Source organism: Pleurodeles waltl, chromosome 6, assembly GCF_031143425.1.
Source record: "Pleurodeles waltl isolate 20211129_DDA chromosome 6, aPleWal1.hap1.20221129, whole genome shotgun sequence".
Taxonomy (NCBI): domain Eukaryota; kingdom Metazoa; phylum Chordata; class Amphibia; order Caudata; family Salamandridae; genus Pleurodeles; species Pleurodeles waltl.
In genome coordinates this window covers 1670437214-1670457136 of record NC_090445.1, presented here as the reverse complement: position 1 = coordinate 1670457136, position 19923 = coordinate 1670437214, and the positions used below count along the sequence as shown (strand labels likewise).

At 46.5% G+C, this 19923-nt stretch overlaps 1 protein-coding gene across 3 annotated transcripts in view; it reads right to left on the bottom strand.

The window, feature by feature from the left end:
• Window positions 1–19923, bottom strand: part of CNTRL (centriolin) — a 579099-nt gene that overhangs the window by 337229 nt on the left and 221947 nt on the right. For all 3 annotated transcript variants that reach the window (XM_069241657.1, XM_069241658.1, XM_069241659.1), the window contains 2 exons: window positions 19067–19246; window positions 16426–16605 (listed from right to left, as the gene is read on the bottom strand). In XM_069241657.1, coding sequence (XP_069097758.1) covers window positions 16426–16605; window positions 19067–19246 — 360 coding nt within the window. The remainder of the gene's footprint in view (window positions 1–16425; window positions 16606–19066; window positions 19247–19923) is intronic.

Genomic DNA, 19923 nt, shown 5'->3' with positions numbered 1-19923 from the left:
AGGTTTTGTTTAGACACTGTAGGGGTACCATGCTCATGCACTGGTACCCTCACCTATGGTATAGTGCACCCTGCCTTAGGGCTGTAAGGCCTGCTAGAGGGGTGTCTTACCTATACTGCATAGGCAGTGAGAGGCTGGCATGGCACCCTGAGGGGAGTGCCATGTCGACTTACTCGGTTTGTCCTCACTAGCACACACAAGCTGGCAAGCAGTGTGTCTGTGCTGAGTGAGAGGTCTCCAGGGTGGCATAAGACATGCTGCAGCCCTTAGAGACCTTCCTTGGCATCAGGGCCCTTGGTACTAGAAGTACCAGTTACAAGGGACTTATCTGGATGCCAGGGTCTGCCAATTGTGGATACAAAAGTACAGGTTAGGGAAAGAACACTGGTGCTGGGGCCTGGTTAGCAGGCCTCAGCACACTTTCAATTGTAAACATAGCATCAGCAAAGGCAAAAAGTCAGGGGGCAACCATGCCAAGGAGGCATTTCCTTACAGAAGTCTGCTGATTTCTTAGGCTGTTCATGCCATCTGAAGCAGAGCCTAACTGCAGAATGGCATGGCCAGTGTGTAGATCTCTAGATTGGGACGTTTTAGATGGAAAAAAGCCAAGTTCCCACAACGGGAAGGTAGGAGAGTCATGAGTAATATATGTATCGACAGAGTATCCAATTGAAGGAGTATGTTACTTACCAGGTAACTATTTGTAGCGTGTAGTGCTGCAGTTTCACATGTTATGCACACTCCTGCCATCTACTGTTGGACCCAGACTCTGCAATTTGTTTTTCTCAAGGAATGGAGCCATGTATTTTCTTCAAATTCTGGGTGTAACTACCCTTGGTTTTACTTGGTCTTTAAAATGTCTTCGGATACTTTCAGCATAGAGCCTTTCGTTGGTAGATACTGAACTGTGTGTCCGTTCTGGAAGGAGTTTCTACCAGGAAATCTCTTTCCTCCTCTGTAATCCGCATTGGCAATTTGTGATATTCTGCTCCCCTTTGTATCACATTATGATACAAAGAGGTGCCATCAGGTAGGGATGCTTTAGCTGGGACAAGCGGTTCTGTGTCAGTATATGAAATACAACATCAGTCATTCCACGGGTCTGGGCAGAGTTATAAGCCTCATGCTCAGAGCTGAATTCTCCCTCCGCTTCTTGAGTGGGTGAGGGTGACCTTGTGAGTGGTGATAGCGGTTGACCTAATGGCATGTGGCTTGTGGCCTTATGCACTGCCACCACTCTTTTTGGTAGTGGTTGTGGAACATCAAAGTCCTGACCTTATCTCTAGGAATTCTGTTTATTACCCTACTTTTGCTAGAATTTTTGAAAGCCTTTAAAAACATTACCCTCTTCCTGCAGTATGTTTTTTGTGGTGTCTTGCCTTGTTTCTCTGGCAATGTTGTGATTACTGTGAAAGGTGTTTTTGCCTTTGGTGTTGTTGAAGCCAACGTTTTTTTTCGATGTTGAAGAGTGCCCATTGTCTTTTGTCTTTGTTGAGAGTAGGAGTGCTTCAATTCCCTGTGGCTCGAGCCAGATTGCTTGGTTGGTTCCGACGCATGACTTAGGTGTTTTGTTGGTGCGATGTGTGTGCTGAGGTTGATGGATGTTGTGGGAATAATGTTGGCCTAGTGTCTGTTCCATGCCCCTCCTTAGGCCTTGAAGCTTGTTTGGGATCGACAATGTTCTCATCCTGTCTCGGCTACGAAGCGCTCTTTAGATGTCAACCAGAACCCGAGGGCTGTGGTGCACTGCAGCATTGAGGGGGAGGTTCATGTAGGATCTTCTTTAAAATGGGGTGGGTCAATTGTGCTCAGGGCCCTTGGTGCCATTCTCATTCTGGGCCCTTACCCTGGTTGCGGGGGTTGGTGCATAGTGTCCTCGACCTGCAAATCAGACTCCTCTCCCTCACTGGAGGCGACGTAGTGAGGGCTGGCAACAACGTACCCCTTTCTGGCTGCGACATCAGCGTCTATCTCAACCGCGCTGGTGTGAAGCTGGTGGGCTCCCTCTGGGGAGAACTCTGCCTCCATTGCCATCTCCATGTTGTAAGCCAGTCTACCATCCGGTCTGCTCCGACGACAGACCGGTTACAGACATTGTGGGTGTCTGAATAGGCTTAATTCGCCCAGCACCAAGGACACTTTCTAAATAGACTGTCCTTTGTAGCCTCCATAATTCGAGGATGAACATTCTCGACAGGTATGGAGGGCTACGATGTTGAAGTTGGCTGCTCCGTCTGACTTTTACAACTGACTCCTACATTGTTCCAGTGGTCGCAGGAGCTGTGTGTACCATTTAGATGTACATTTCCAATCTATTGAATTTGTTACGCGTCCGTAGGTGGCATGGGTGTTTAAACTCAGAGAGCTCTGCGCAAGCCATCCAAACCCAATGGCGGAAATAAATAATCGAACAAACGAGCCGCTGAACATGTGCATTGCCTCGAGGAGGAGATACGATGCACAATGTTGACCATAGAAGACTACCTCGAGAAAACCAAGTTGCAGAGCCTGGGACCAACACTTGATGGCAAGGGGTGTGCATAGCATGTGTATCTACAGCCAAAACATGCTACGAATAGATCATTACGTGTCATAATGTCTTCCTCCCGAGAGATGCACACAGGTGATAATATGGCCAGTATGACCCAAATACTGCCCCCACCTCCTTTGACAATTGCGGACATTTAGAATCTTGCACATTCAAACAAGATTTGGGTGCAAATGGAGCAACCCCAGAGAAACCCACAAAGATTTGAACGTTCACCAAACCATCCTTGGTTTCATCAATATAAATGCTTAGTGTACTCTTGGGGTTCAAATGGTGAAGTTTCTCTTTCTCATTAGAGTGATATATGAGGGCAAAGACTGACAGAAAGGTGATAGCCTGCCAGACATGAAATGGAGTGACCACTTTTGGTAGAAAGGATGTTCTGGTCCTTAACACAAATTTATCCCAAAATAATGTTGTATAAGGTGGGTTCAAACGAAAGGGCCTGCAATTCGGTCACATGTCTAGCAATGATATGCTGATGCGAAAGACATTTTTCAATGTCAAAAATCTCAAGTCACAACTGTGCAGTGGCTCAAAAGTGGTGCACATAAAAGAACTGAGAACTATGTTCATGTCCCAGTATGGGGTCACAAAGGGAGTTGGCAGACACAAATGTTGCAAACCTAAGCATCCTGCAGGCCCATGTCATCTCCAGTCTCAGGGGCTGGGGCAAACGGGACCTGGGCTAGCATGAGCATCTTGAATTTGTCCTTTACCAGGAAGGCACTGAGAGGGTGTAAGGAAATGCCTCCTTGGCATGGTTGCCCCCTGACTTTTTGCCTTTGCTGATGCTATGTTTACAATTGAAAGTGTGCTGAGGCCTGCTAACCAGGCCCCAGCACCAGTGTTCTTTCCCTAACCTGTACTTTTGTATCCACAATTGGCAGACCCTGGCATCCAGATAAGTCCCTTGTAACTGGTACTTCTAGTACCAAGGGCCCTGATGCCAGAGAAGGTCTCTAAGGGCTGCAGCATGTCTTATGCCACCCTGGAGACCTCTCACTCAGCACAGACACACTGCTTGCCAGCTTGTGTGTGCTAGTGAGGACAAAACGAGTAAGTCGACATGGCACTCCCCTCAGGGTGCCATGCCAGCCTCTCACTGCCTATGCAGTATAGGTAAGACACCCCTCTAGCAGGCCTTACAGCCCTAAGGCAGGGTGCACTATACCATAGGTGAGGGTACCAGTGCATGAGCATGGTACCCCTACAGTGTCTAAACAAAACCTTAGACATTGTAAGTGCAGGGTAGCCATAAGAGTATATGGTCTGGGAGTCTGTCAAACACGAACTCCACAGCACCATAATGGCTACACTGAAAACTGGGAAGTTTGGTATCAAACTTCTCAGCACAATAAATGCACACTGATGCCAGTGTACATTTTATTGTAAAATACACCACAGAGGGCACCTTAGAGGTGCCCCCTGAAACTTGACCGACTATCTGTGTAGGCTGACTAGTTTTAGCAGCCTGCCACAAACCGAGACATGTTGCTGGCCCCATGGGGAGAGTGCCTTTGTCACTCTGAGGCCAGTAACAAAGCCTGCACTGGGTGGAGATGCTAACACCTCTCCCAGGCAGGAATTGTCACACCTGGCGGTGAGCCTCAAAGGCTCACCTCCTTTGTGCCAACCCAGCAGGACACTCCAGCTAGTGGAGTTGCCCGCCCCCTCCGGCCAGGCCCCACTTTTGGCGGCAAGGCCGGAGAAAATAATGAGAAAAACAAGGAGGAGTCACTGGCCAGTCAGGACAGCCCCTAAGGTGTCCTGAGCTGAGGTGACTCTGACTTTTAGAAATCCTCCATCTTGCAGATGGAGGATTCCCCCAATAGGGTTAGGATTGTGACCCCCTCCCCTTGGGAGGAGGCACAAAGAGGGTGTACCCACCCTCAGGGCTAGTAGCCATTGGCTACTAACCCCCCAGACCTAAACACGCCCTTAAATTTAGTATTTAAGGGCTACCCTGAACCCTAGAAAATTAGATTCCTGCAACAAGAAGAAGGACTGCCCAGCTGAAAACCCCTGCAGCGGAAGACCAGAAGACGACAACTGCCTTGGCTCCAGAAACTCACCGGCCTGTCTCCTGCCTTCCAAAGATCCTGCTCCAGCGACGCCTTCCGAAGGGACCAGCGACCTCGACATCCTCTGAGGACTGCCCCTGCTTCGAAAAGACAAGAAACTCCCGAGGACAGCGGACCTGCTCCAAGAAAAGCTGCAACTTTGTTTCCAGCAGCTTTAAAGAACCCTGCAAGCTCCCCGCAAGAAGCGTGAGACTTGCAACACTGCACCCGGCGACCCCGACTCGGCTGGTGGCGATCCAACACCTCAGGAGGGACCCCAGGACTACTCTGATACTGTGAGTACCAAAACCTGTCCCCCCTGAGCCCCCACAGCGCCGCCTGCAGAGGGAATCCCGAGGCTTCCCCTGACCGCGACTCTTTGAACCTAAAGTCCCGACGCCTGGGAGAGACCCTGCACCCGCAGCCCCCAGGACCTGAAGGACCGGACTTTCACTGGAGAAGTGACCCCCAGGAGTCCCTCTCCCTTGCCCAAGTGGAGGTTTCCCCGAGGAATCCCCCCCTTGCCTGCCTGCAGCGCTGAAGAGATCCCGAGATCTCTCATAGACTAACATTACAAACCCGACGCTTGTTTCTACACTGCACCCGGCCGCCCCCGCGCTGCTGAGGGTGAAATTTCTGTGTGGACTTGTGTCCCCCCCGGTGCCCTACAAAACCCCCCTGGTCTGCCCTCCGAAGACGCGGGTACTTACCTGCAAGCAGACCGGAACCGGGGCACCCCCTTCTCTCCATTCTAGCCTATGCGTTTTGGGCACCACTTTGAACTCTGCACCTGACCGGCCCTGCGCTGCTGGAGTGGTGACTTTGGGGTTGCTCTGAACCCCCAACGGTGGGCTACCTTGGACCAAGAACTAAGCCCTGTAAGTGTCTTACTTACCTGGTTAACCTAACCAATACTTACCTCCCCTAGGAACTGTGAAAATTGCACTGTGTCCACTTTTAAAACAGCTATTTGTCAATAACTTGAAAAGTATACATGCAATTTTGATGATTTGAAGTTCCTAAAGTACTTACCTGCAATACCTTTCGAATGAGATATTACATGTAGAATTTGAACCTGTGGTTCTTAAAATAAACTAAGAAAAGATATTTTTCTATACAAAAACCTATTGGCTGGATTTGTCTCTGAGTGTGTGTACCTCATTTATTGTCTATGTGTATGTACAACAAATGCTTAACACTACTCCTTGGATAAGCCTACTGCTCGACCACACTACCACAAAATAGAGCATTAGTATTATCTATTTTTACCACTATTTTACCTCTAAGGGGAACCCTTGGACTCTGTGCATGCTATTCCTTACTTTGAAATAGCACATACAGAGCCAACTTCCTACATTGGTGGATCAGCGGTGGGGTACAAGACTTTGCATTTGCTGGACTACTCAGCCAATACCTGATCACACGACAAATTCCAAAATTGTCATTAGAAATTGATTTTTGCAATTTGAAAAGTTTTCTAAATTCTTAAAAGTCCTGCTAGGGCCTTGTGTGTTAAGTCCCTGTTTAGCATTTCTTTTAGAGTTTAAAAGTTTGTAAAAGTTTGAATTAGATTCTAGAACCAGTTGTAGATTCTTAAAAAGTATTCCAACTTTTAGAAGCAAAATGTCTAGCACAGATGTGACTGTGGTGGAACTCGACACCACACCTTACCTCCATCTTAAGATGAGGGAGCTAAGGTCACTCTGTAAAATAAAGAAAATAACAATGGGCCCCAAACCTACCAAAATACAGCTCCAGGAGCTTTTGGCAGAGTTTGAAAAGGCCAACCCCTCTGAGGGTGGCAACTCAGAGGAAGAGGATAGTGACTTGGAGGACAATTCCCCCCTACCAGTCCTATCTAGGGAGAACAGGGTCCCTCAAACCCTGACTCCAAAAATAATAGTCAGAGATGCTGGTTCCCTCACAGGAGAGACCAACACCTCTGAAATCACTGAGGATAGCACCAGTGAAGAGGACATCCAGTTAGCCAGGATGGCCAAAAGATTGGCTTTGGAAAGACAGATCCTAGCCATAGAGAGGGAAAGACAAGAGATGGGCCTAGGACCCATCAATGGTGGCAGCAATATAAATAGGGTCAGAGATTCTCCTGACATGTTGAAAATCCCTAAAGGGATTGTAACTAAATATGAAGATGGTGATGACATCACCAAATGGTTCACAGCTTTTGAGAGGGCTTGTGTAACCAGAAAAGTGAACAGATCTCACTGGGGTGCTCTCCTTTGGGAAATGTTCACAGGAAAGTGTAGGGATAGACTCCTCACACTCTCTGGACAAGATGCAGAATCTTATGACCTCATGAAGGGTACCCTGATTGAGGGCTTTGGATTCTCCACTGAGGAGTACAGGATTAGGTTCAGGGGGGCTCAAAAATCCTCGAGCCAGACCTGGGTTGACTTTGTTGACTACTCAGTGAAAACACTAGATGGTTGGATTCAAGGCAGTGGTGTAAGTAATTATGATGGGCTGTACAATTTATTTGTGAAAGAACACCTGTTAAGTAATTGTTTCAATGATAAACTGCATCAGCATCTGGTAGACCTAGGACCAATTTCTCCCCAAGAATTGGGAAAGAAGGCGGACCATTGGGTCAAGACAAGGGTGTCCAAGACTTCAACAGGGGGTGACCAAAAGAAAGGGGTCACAAAGACTCCCCAGGGGAAGGGTGATGAGACAACCAAAACTAAAAATAGTAAAGAGTCTTCTACAGGCCCCCAAAAACCTGCACAGGAGGGTGGGCCCAGAGCCTCTTCACAAAACAATGGGTACAAGGGTAAAAACTTTGATCCCAAAAAGGCCTGGTGTCATAGCTGTAAACAGCATGGACACCAAACTGGAGACAAGGCCTGTCCCAAGAAAGATTCCACTCCAAACTCCCATCCAGGTAACACTGGTATGGCTAGTCTCCAAGTGGGATCAACAGTGTGCCCAGAGCAAATCAGGGTCCACACTGAAGCTACTCTAGTTTCTGAGGGTGGGGTGGATTTAGCCACACTAGCTGTCTGGCCGCCTAACATGCAAAAATACAGACAGCAACTCTTAATTAATGGGACTAGAATAGAGGGCCTGAGGGATACAGGTGCCAGTGTCACCATGGTGACAGAGAAACTGGTTTCCCCTGGCCAATACCTGACTGGAAAAACTTACACAGTCACCAACGCTGACAATCAGAGAAAAGTACATCCCATGGCAATGGTTACTTTAGAATGGGGAGGGGTCAATGGCCTGAAACAGGTGGTGGTCTCCTCAAATATCCCAGTGGACTGTCTGCTTGGAAATGACCTGGAGTCCTCAGCATGGGCTGAGGTAGAACTAAAAACCCATGCAGCAATGCTGGGTATCCCTGAACTGGTGTGTGTGAAAACAAGAGCACAGTGCAAGGCACAGGGTGAACAAGTAGAGCTGGAGTCTGGAAGAATGGCCCAGCCTACCAAGAGAACAGGAAAGTCAGTTGGGAAACCAACTGCAACACAGCAAATGAAAGGGAACCTCTCTTCTCAGGAAGAAGTTCTGCCCTCTGAGGGACCTGAGCCTTTGGAGCTTGAACCTTACCAGGTTGAGCTCTTAGGCCCAGGGGGACCCTCAAGGGAGGAGCTGTGTAAGGGACAAGAAACCTGTCCCTCTCTTGAAGGCCTTAGGCAGCAAGCTGCTGAAGAGTCCAAAGGCAAGAAAAATGGAACGCATAGGGTCTATTGGGAAGATGGACTCCTGTACACTGAGGCCAGAGACCCCAAACCTGGTGCCACTAGGAGAGTGGTAGTGCCTCAGCTGTTCAGAGAGTTCATCCTAACATTGGCCCATGACATTCCCCTTGCTGGACATTTGGGACAAACCAAGACGTGGGAGAGGTTAGTCAACCACTTCTACTGGCCCAATATGTCCAACATGGTTAAGGAGTTTTGCCTCTCCTGCCCCACCTGTCAAGCCAGTGGTAAGACAGGTGGGCATCCAAAGGCCCCCCTCATTCCACTTCCAGTGGTGGGGGTTCCCTTTGAAAGAGTGGGTGTGGACATAGTTGGTCCACTGGAACCTCCCACAGCCTCAGGAAATATGTATATCCTGGTAGTAGTGGATCATGCTACCAGGTATCCTGAAGCTATTCCCCTTAGGTCGACTACTGCCCCTGCAGTAGCCAAGGCCCTCATTGGTATCTTTACCAGAGTGGGTTTCCCTAAGGAGGTGGTGTCTGACAGGGGTACCAACTTCATGTCAGCATACCTAAAGCACATGTGGAATGAGTGTGGAGTGACTTATAAATTCACTACACCATACCACCCACAAACTAATGGCTTGGTTGAGAGATTCAACAAGACATTAAAAGGCATGATCATGGGGCTCCCAGAAAAGCTCAAAAGGAGATGGGATGTCCTCTTGCCATGTCTGCTTTTCGCTTACAGAGAGGTGCCACAGAAGGGAGTAGGATTCTCACCCTTTGAACTTCTGTTTGGTCATCCTGTGAGGGGACCACTTGCTCTTGTTAAAGAGGGCTGGGAGAGACCTCTCCATGAGCCAAAACAAGACATAGTGGACTATGTACTTGGCCTTCGCTCTAGAATGGCAGAGTACATGGAAAAGGCAACCAAAAACCTTGAGGCCAGCCAACAGCTCCAGAAGTTTTGGTATGACCAAAAGGCTGCACTGGTTGAGTTCCAACCAGGGCAGAAAGTCTGGGTTCTGGAGCCTGTGGCTCCCAGGGCACTCCAGGACAAATGGAGTGGCCCTTACCCAGTACTAGAGAGGAAGAGTCAGGTCACCTACTTGGTGGACCTGGGCACAAGCAGGAGCCCCAAGAGGGTGATCCATGTAAACCGCCTTAAGCTCTTCCACGACAGGGCTGATGTCAATCTGTTGATGGTAACAGATGAGGATCAGGAGGCAGAGAGTGAACCTCTCCCTGATCTTCTGTCATCAGACCCAAAAGATGGTACAGTAGATGGAGTGATCTACTCAGACACCCTCTCTGGCCAACAGCAAGCTGATTGTAGGAGAGTCCTACAACAGTTTCCTGAACTCTTCTCCTTAACCCCTGGTCAGACACACCTGTGTACCCATGATGTGGACACAGGAGACAGCATGCCTGTCAAGAACAAAATCTTTAGACAATCTGACCATGTTAAAGAAAGCATCAAGGTGGAAGTCCACAAGATGCTGGAATTGGGAGTAATTGAGCGCTCTGACAGCCCCTGGGCTAGCCCAGTGGTCTTAGTCCCCAAACCTCACACCAAAGATGGAAAGAAAGAGATGAGGTTTTGTGTGGACTACAGAGGGCTCAATTCTGTCACCAAGACAGATGCTCATCCAATTCCAAGAGCTGATGAGCTCATTGATAAATTAGGTGCTGCCAAATTTCTAAGTACCTTTGACTTGACAGCAGGGTACTGGCAAATAAAAATGGCACCTGGAGCAAAAGAAAAGACAGCATTCTCCACACCTGATGGGCATTATCAGTTTACTGTTATGCCCTTTGGTTTAAAGAATGCCCCTGCCACCTTCCAAAGGTTGGTGAATCAAGTCCTTGCTGGCTTGGAGTCCTTTAGCACAGCTTATCTTGATGATATTGCTGTCTTTAGCTCCACCTGGCAGGATCACCTGGTCCACCTGAGGAAGGTTTTGAAGGCTCTGCAATCTGCAGGCCTCTCTATCAAGGCATCCAAATGCCAGATAGGGCAGGGAACTGTGGTTTACTTGGGACACCTTGTAGGTGGAGGCCAAGTTCAGCCACTCCAACCCAAGATCCAGACTATTCTGGACTGGGTAGCTCCAAAAACCCAGACTCAAGTCAGGGCATTCCTTGGCTTGACTGGGTATTACAGGAGGTTTGTGAAGGGATATGGATCCATTGTGACAGCCCTCACTGAACTCACCTCCAAGAAAATGCCCAAGAAAGTAAACTGGACTGTGGACTGCCAACAGGCCTTTGACACCCTGAAACAGGCAATGTGCTCAGCACCAGTTCTCAAAGCTCCAGATTATTCTAAGCAGTTCATTGTGCAGACTGATGCCTCTGAACATGGGATAGGGGCAGTTTTGTCCCAAACAAATGATGATGGCCTTGACCAGCCTGTTGCTTTCATTAGCAGGAGGTTACTCCCCAGGGAGCAGCGTTGGAGTGCCATTGAGAGGGAGGCCTTTGCTGTGGTTTGGTCCCTGAAGAAGCTGAGACCATACCTCTTTGGGACTCACTTCCTAGTTCAAACTGACCACAGACCTCTCAAATGGCTGATGCAAATGAAAGGTGAAAATCCTAAACTGTTGAGGTGGTCCATCTCCCTACAGGGAATGGACTTTATAGTGGAACACAGACCTGGGACTGCCCATGCCAATGCAGATGGCCTTTCCAGGTTCTTCCACTTAGAAAATGAAGACTCTCTTGGGAAAGGTTAGTCTCATCCTCTTTCGTTTGGGGGGGGGTTGTGTAAGGAAATGCCTCCTTGGCATGGTTGCCCCCTGACTTTTTGCCTTTGCTGATGCTATGTTTACAATTGAAAGTGTGCTGAGGCCTGCTAACCAGGCCCCAGCACCAGTGTTCTTTCCCTGACCTGTACTTTTGTATCCACAATTGGCAGACCCTGGCATCCAGATAAGTCCCTTGTAACTGGTACTTCTAGTACCAAGGGCCCTGATGCCAGAGAAGGTCTCTAAGGGCTGCAGCATGTCTTATGCCACCCTGGAGACCTCTCACTCAGCACAGACACACTGCTTGCCAGCTTGTGTGTGCTAGTGAGGACAAAACGAGTAAGTCGACATGGCACTCCCCTCAGGGTGCCATGCCAGCCTCTCACTGCCTATGCAGTATAGGTAAGACACCCCTCTAGCAGGCCTTACAGCCCTAAGGCAGGGTGCACTATACCATAGGTGAGGGTACCAGTGCATGAGCATGGTACCCCACCAGTGTCTAAACAAAACCTTAGACATTGTAAGTGCAGGGTAGCCATAAGAGTATATGGTCTGGGAGTCTGTCAAACACGAACTCCACAGCACCATAATGGCTACACTGAAAACTGGGAAGTTTGGTATCAAACTTCTCAGCACAATAAATGCACACTGATGCCAGTGTACATTTTATTGTAAAATACACCACAGAGGGCACCTTAGAGGTGCCCCCTGAAACTTGACCGACTATCTGTGTAGGCTGACTAGTTTTAGCAGCCTGCCACAAACCGAGACATGTTGCTGGCCCCATGGGGAGAGTGCCTTTGTCACTCTGAGGCCAGTAACAAAGCCTGCACTGGGTGGAGATGCTAACACCTCTCCCAGGCAGGAATTGTCACACCTGGCGGTGAGCCTCAAAGGCTCACCTCCTTTGTGCCAACCCAGCAGGACACTCCAGCTAGTGGAGTTGCCCGCCCCCTCCGGCCAGGCCCCACTTTTGGCGGCAAGGCCGGAGAAAATAATGAGAAAAACAAGGAGGAGTCACTGGCCAGTCAGGACAGCCCCTAAGGTGTCCTGAGCTGAGGTGACTCTAACTTTTAGAAATCCTCCATCTTGCAGATGGAGGATTCCCCCAATAGGGTTAGGATTGTGACCCCCTCCCCTTGGGAGGAGGCACAAAGAGGGTGTACCCACCCTCAGGGCTAGTAGCCTTTGGCTACTAACCCCCCAGACCTAAACACGCCCTTAAATTTAGTATTTAAGGGCTACCCTGAACCCTAGAAAATTAGATTCCTGCAACAAGAAGAAGGACTGCCCAGCTGAAAACCCCTGCAGCGGAAGACCAGAAGACGACAACTGCCTTGGCTCCAGAAACTCACCGGCCTGTCTCCTGCCTTCCAAAGATCCTGCTCCAGCGACGCCTTCCGAAGGGACCAGCGACCTCGACATCCTCTGAGGACTGCCCCTGCTTCGAAAAGACAAGAAACTCCCGAGGACAGCGGACCTGCTCCAAGAAAAGCTGCAACTTTGTTTCCAGCAGCTTTAAAGAACCCTGCAAGCTCCCCGCAAGAAGCGTGAGACTTGCAACACTGCACCCGGCGACCCCGACTCGGCTGGTGGCGATCCAACACCTCAGGAGGGACCCCAGGACTACTCTGATACTGTGAGTACCAAAACCTGTCCCCCCTGAGCCCCCACAGCGCCGCCTGCAGAGGGAATCCCGAGGCTTCCCCTGACCGCGACTCTTTGAACCTAAAGTCCCGACGCCTGGGAGAGACCCTGCACCCGCAGCCCCCAGGACCTGAAGGACCGGACTTTCACTGGAGAAGTGACCCCCAGGAGTCCCTCTCCCTTGCCCAAGTGGAGGTTTCCCCGAGGAATCCCCCCCTTGCCTGCCTGCAGCGCTGAAGAGATCCCGAGATCTCTCATAGACTAACATTACAAACCCGACGCTTGTTTCTACACTGCACCCGGCCGCCCCCGCGCTGCTGAGGGTGAAATTTCTGTGTGGACTTGTGTCCCCCCCGGTGTCCTACAAAACCCCCCTGGTCTGCCCTCCGAAGACGCGGGTACTTACCTGCAAGCAGACCGGAACCGGGGCACCCCCTTCTCTCCATTCTAGCCTATGCGTTTTGGGCACCACTTTGAACTCTGCACCTGACCGGCCCTGCGCTGCTGGGGTGGTGACTTTGGGGTTGCTCTGAACCCCCAACGGTGGGCTACCTTGGACCAAGAACTAAGCCCTGTAAGTGTCTTACTTACCTGGTTAACCTAACCAATACTTACCTCCCCTAGGAACTGTGAAAATTGCACTAAGTGTCCACTTTTAAAACAGCTATTTGTCAATAACTTGAAAAGTATACATGCAATTTTGATGATTTGAAGTTCCTAAAGTACTTACCTGCAATACCTTTCGAATGAGATATTACATGTAGAATTTGAACCTGTGGTTCTTAAAATAAACTAAGAAAAGATATTTTTCTATACAAAAACCTATTGGCTGGATTTGTCTCTGAGTGTGTGTACCTCATTTATTGTCTATGTGTATGTACAACAAATGCTTAACACTACTCCTTGGATAAGCCTACTGCTCGACCACACTACCACAAAATAGAGCATTAGTATTATCTATTTTTACCACTATTTTACCTCTAAGGGGAACCCTTGGACTCTGTGCATGCTATTCCTTACTTTGAAATAGCACATACAGAGCCAACTTCCTACAGAGGGCAAATCTCTAAACTAGAGCAAAGGCCTGTGTCCTTCTTCGGCGCAAGGAAGTAGCAGGAGTAATACCCATGTCCTACCTTGGAGACTGGAACCGTCCCTTTTGCCAATATGATCTTCACTACTTGCTACAAGATGGCCAGGTGGTCCTATGTCAGATGTCTTGATAGTGGTGGAAGGTGTGGCTGGGCGGAAAAGAGTGGGAGGGCATAGCCACAATGTGCAATTTGAAGGACCCACTTGTCTGAAGGGATGGCCTGCCATTCTTCGAGGAAATATCAGATCCTGCGTTCAACATGATGGCTGTATGTCAGCAAGGACACACTAAATCAGTTTTGATGGCTGTGGATGCAGAAGAAGCAGAGTACTGAGCTGCACAATACACCTGCTGTCAATGGTTCGGTCTTTGTTAACTGCAGCCTCAGCCACAAAAGGGCTGAACGCCCTATGGGCTGGTTGAGGGATCTGAAGCTAGCAAAACTGGAAAACAAAACAAGTTACTTACCTGTAAATTCAGTTATCCAGTATTGATATCTTTCATAAATTTGCATGCTTGAATCATCCCCGAAGTGGGAGTCCCAGGGTACATGAAAAAAAGCAGTGAATACAAAATGTCTATAGGCTATAATGCTAGCAAAATCACACACATAGCCTATCCTTGTCCTTTTGTAAAAAAAAGGAGCCAAACTTGACTTATGACCAATCAGGTTCCAGCACCCTCTAGAATACTCCCCCCTCATTCCCTCAGATTTTCTACCGCATGTAGTGTAAAGGGAGTCTACCTGAGCTCTGCTCCGTTTTTTCCTCTCAAGGCAAAATTTTCTTGAGAAAATGGCTGATTCTTCCAGAAAAGGCCTTTTCTTCCCTTGTAAGACCTGTGGCAAGAAGAGGCTGCATGTGGCTGATCCACATAAGGACAGTTTATATTGCATACATGCTGTGCATCAGGTAAAAGATTGTAAGATATGTTACATCTTCTCTGCGAAGACCCTTAGAGACAGAGAAGGAAGACTGTTGCCCTGGTTACAGGCTAAATCCTGTACTTCTGGTAAGGAGAGGGATTCAGAAAGACCTCATAAAAGGCCCAGATCGATAGACCTGGGGCAGCCTGAGAAATCCAGAAAACACCACAAAACGCACCATAAGGGGGGGGTGCCAAGAACATGCAAAGCTCAATTTAATCTGAGCCATCCTCTCCTCGTCGCAAAAAAGGAGTCCAGTCACCGTTCTCCTTCATCAGAGCCTTCCACTTCCAGAAAGGTTTCTCTTAAACTCAAGTCGACGTTTCCACAGCTACCGTCTCCACCATCTTGTCGACGTTGTGTGGTCCTGCATTTCTGAAACTGTTCCAGGGCCGAATCCACTTTGTCTGTTTAACAGATTGTTGGTGCTGCTAAGTTGTCTCCACCTGGCTCAAATGTTCAATTGTTTTTCAGGTAGTTGAGAGTTATGCGTTTCAGATCTCTGAACAGAATGCAGGCATTTGTAAAGGTACAACAAACATGTTGTAGCTTGAAGTTCATTCAGTGCCAGGGAAATTTCCACGTTTGCAGTCAGTCTTGCAACCCAAAGAATGATAACTTTCAATAGGTATGCCAGTGAGGATAAATATTCAATATTCCAATCTTGAGATTCCAGTGCCTGCTCAACCCATTTGATATCTTCTTGTTATTGGAGTATTTTGATCTATTTAAACAGTTTTAACTGGTGTTGGGTACCAGATACCAATCTTTACCAATCGTTTTTTCTATGTATGTCTAGGTTTACTGAACTGGGGCAAGACAAAGATTGAGTTCTTTAAGATGGATGAGCCCATTTGTTTTGCTCTATTCTTTTCAGGGTCATGGTTAGTTAAAAGGTATTCAGCTTGTTCTGCTTCAGTTTATTTCTGTCTGTCCAGTTTTGTACTTTACAAGGCTGTCTTTTATGTGGCTTATATGATGTTATTAATACTTATGCAATATTGCATTGTGAGAGAGGCTTACTATATGCAGCAATTCTCAGAGGGGTTCACTGAATGTGATAAATAAGCTGGAAGTTAGTATTGATCCTTGTGGTACATAAATGGCACCACTAGAAGGAATAATTTATTTGTAGTACTTGACAACAACTTGAAGGATAGTGGCAAATTCTAAGGCATTAAAACTTTTTTTAATATGAAGAATAGTAACTAAATTCTCTACAACGCCTGGTACCAAGAAACCCTGTCAAAAAAGCAACACTAAGATATAAAGTATCTGAATGTACAAAATAATTTAAGGTTATTTGAGAGATCCATACATAGCTGTGATATGTAGATCAGAGGCCATTTGCTTATCACTGGAATCTGATAAAAAAAAAATGTTTCCAAAGTTATAAATTCACCCAAAGAAGGTGTTGAAGACATACATATTCACATAAATAGGGGAGAAAAATGTGCCAAAGTTGAAAGCAAAGTAATTCATGTCACATGCACTTACTCTCAGCAGTTTTCCCTGCTGCAAAGGGGATCAATACGGCCATGCATAGCGCACCTGGACCAGAACAATACATTTATTTTTAATATAACGAAATCCAGAGGAACTTAAAACAGTTAAAACTTCAAGGTCTGTATAAATCCCGCAACTCAGTGCCTTATATCAAACGTTTGAGTCTGAAAACACTTTATCTATATTAAAATAGGAAAAACAATAAAATGTTAGCTGTGAAATACCTCACCTCTGCTCTGTCCTGGTTTAGTTTGAGAACAGTTCCATGAAGACTCTTTAGCTGATCTTTAGCGATGGACAGCTCTGCCGTTGCCAGTTTATCAGAAGCAGCCATAGCTCGCTTTAAGTCCTTTAGTTCTTTATCAAGTCCGAGCAACTGCATTTGTGACCTGGTGTCTTCAAGTTTCCTCTAAATTTGAAGAAAAAAAAAACTTACTGTCATTTGAGAACACAAACAACTAAGAAACACCAAGTTTGTATACAGTACCAGAAAATTATTTGACCAAATACACTGGTTCCTTAATTAGAGAATGGATGATCTAATTTTTATCTTATTTTTTTCACAATTACATTAATCACTTGCACTACTTACCACATTTAACCTGGTACCTATCTGTACATTCCTCAATAATCGCTTGGATATCTATTTGGAAATTTGGAAGAATACTTTACAAGTCTTCACATTTCTCTTAAAATGGGCCGAGCAGTAATTCATCTTCTTGTGCTTACATTTAAGGTAAAGTTACTTACCCTAGGTAACTATACTCCTAGTGGACACATTAAGGGTGTCATGCATGAAGAAAGCATTAAATAAAAGAGGCTGCAATTAGCACATTCACTTTTAAGAAGAATTCTTATTTTGTGAACCGACCTATGTTTTAATATGCCAGTTCACAAAACACAGAAACATACTGGGTCTCATTTCGACCTATCTCAAGTATTAATGAGGTATGCTGCAAATTGAATCCACTACAATTGGCTACAATCACAGGCAATGTGGCCTGTTGGGTTCAGCAGACCACCTTGTCTGTGATTTCTTTTAACTAAAGCAATGTTTTTTTTTTATGCAGCCTGCTTTCCGATGCATTTAAGAAAAGAATATGAAAATGTTTGCAAACTTTTTTTTAAGATCAGGCAGTGGTCCATTGGACCATTACTTACTCCTAAAACATGTTTTTTCACCATTCACAAAGTGAAAAGGGTCCCTTTGGGACCTCTTCCCATTTGTGAATGGGTACCACCTTCTTTAAGTTGGTGTTACAATATTAATGTTTTGCAAGCGAATTTCAGTTGCAAAAAAAATAATAAATACCTTAAGGAATCAGTATCTGGAAGGAACTCTTTAAAAAAACACCCCTTACAAAAAAAGATTCCTTAACGTTTCCTTAACCAATTTCCTATACCAATTTAATGATTTGGAAAACAATTTCGAAATTGTTAATGGGTTTAGTACATTTTCAAAAAAATGTTTTCGCGGTTGCAAACACTCAGATTTGTACACAAGGCCATTATTCCTGCAGATTCCTCACCTAATGATCCTCCATGCATCAGACTAGATCTGGAAACTTTTCCACCACTAACAGCTTTTTAACTCCACAGTTGGTGCCATGAGGCCTCTGCCAAAACTTTGCTCAACCCAGATGTGAGGACACTGGACTAATAAGGAGTCAATCGGCTTGCAGGTGTCAGTTCCTGAAAATTGTACTGCAGTCCACTGAGCTGTATGGGGACGAATCCAGAGAGAATCATTGCTAGCAAAAAAAAAACAGCACATGATATGCTGCCTGCCTTCGAAAAATACTCAAGACCTCCCGTGAACAGCGGACCTGTGGAATCCCCAAAACCCAACACCTGAAGTCATCACTGCACTCGCCGTCTCCCACCAGAATTGAAGTGGACCACCGTTGCTAACAAGCCCTCCAGAGTACGACTCCATCATGGTTTCACTCACCCTGGACTCCAACAACGCAGCACCCCCTCAACCGCAACCGTTCCGGTAGAGAAAACCTGGCACTTAACAACACCCTTGCACCCGTCGCCCCTGAGCCGTGGAGAAGAGGACCAAAGGTGCCTACCTGTGCCCGGCCATTGTGAGGCCTGAGCCCCAATGTTAGTTCAGCCCAACTGGCCGCCTGGCCAGAGCCTGCAGTCTCTTTTGGCAGTGATCGCTCCCCATGGGAACGCATTGGGTACCCAACACTGTTATGTAATCTGCATCCGGCCGCCCCGTGCCTCAGAGTGTACCTACCTTGGACCTTGCCCACTACTCACCTTAACTACTGGAGGTTGGTCTTGTAAGTCGCTGTATTCTACCTGTTTGCAGAACTTATTTTTCCTCCCATAGGAAAACATTGCAGAACTGAGAAATATAAAGGGCCAGCTTCCTACATCTGCTAACGCTGCATCCTTGCTGTTTAACTTTCTAGAATGGCCTATAAGAATATCATGCATAGAGCACAATCAATCCGATTTGTTGTCTTATAGGTACAAGTTTCCAGGCTGAGGGAGGTCTCATTGCATACCCTAGAGCATTCAGCAGTGCCCATCATGTGCAGATGGAGGTGTCCTGCTCACTTTGTCTTACTGATTAAAGATAGGGGTAACTATTGAAACAAATGTGATAATGCCAAAAAGCGTATTTTCATTATCACAGTGACAACAAGGTTACTATCTGATAAAGAACTGGTTCCCACCAAAGCCTGTACTTCAGGGACTCAACTTTAAGAAAGCTTCATGGGTGGATTTTTCATATTAAATATTTCTGAATGAAACAAACTATTAAAGTGGTTTAAGTGAACAAAACAAATTCAAGAACAAAGGCAAACAAAATAAATATAGGCCATGTACGTTTTATTTGCCTATTTCTGTACCTTATTCTCCAAATCTTCCAGCTCAGTGAAGAGTTTTTCCCTTTCCTCATCAGCCTCCTGAAGTTGCTGATCTGTAAGACCTTGTATTTCCTCCATGCCCTTCAGCTTTTCAAGCAAACACTGCATCTCATTTTCCAGCTGGCGAATTTTAGCCTCATGTTGCCTCCTCTCCAGTTTAATCTGCAGTAGAAAAACATATATACTAAGCACAAAGTAAAACCATCACTTAATGGTAAAATTGATTATGCAGCTGGATGTCTAATAAAAATGATCACCCAAGAATTGACTCCTTCAAACTCTGGTGCTTGCAAAGGCTTTAGTCTATACCATGGACTAGCAGTAGAACTAATCAATCAATAATTGACCAGCTCAAGGCGGAGATTACAATAGAATTGTTTATGATACAAATTAAGCTCAAATATTTGGCTACACACTGAGAAGAGAAGACTCTTTCTGAAAAAAATATATTATGTTTGAAATGATGGAAGGAATACGGTAAACAGCAAGACCAATCTCCCAGTAGTTTGATGCCATCAAGACATAAAGAATTCGGTTATCGACCAGAAAAATTGGAGGGATTTTATCCATCGAGTCATGAGGAGTCAAACACGACTGAAAGGATAAAACAACAACAAAATACAGCTCAAAGTGAATGGCCACCAGGTGTGTTTAGCCAACACAAGAATGCTTGCTTCATTTAACTTTGAAGGAGAAAGGTTGAGTTGTGGAGATCAAAATCTGAAGATTATACACACAGTTCTCCAGACGGCTCTCAACACTTTCATTCACCTTACTAGCACGCCATCAGCTCTTCCTTCATCATACAGAATATTGAAGAAACACAAATCTCTCACTCA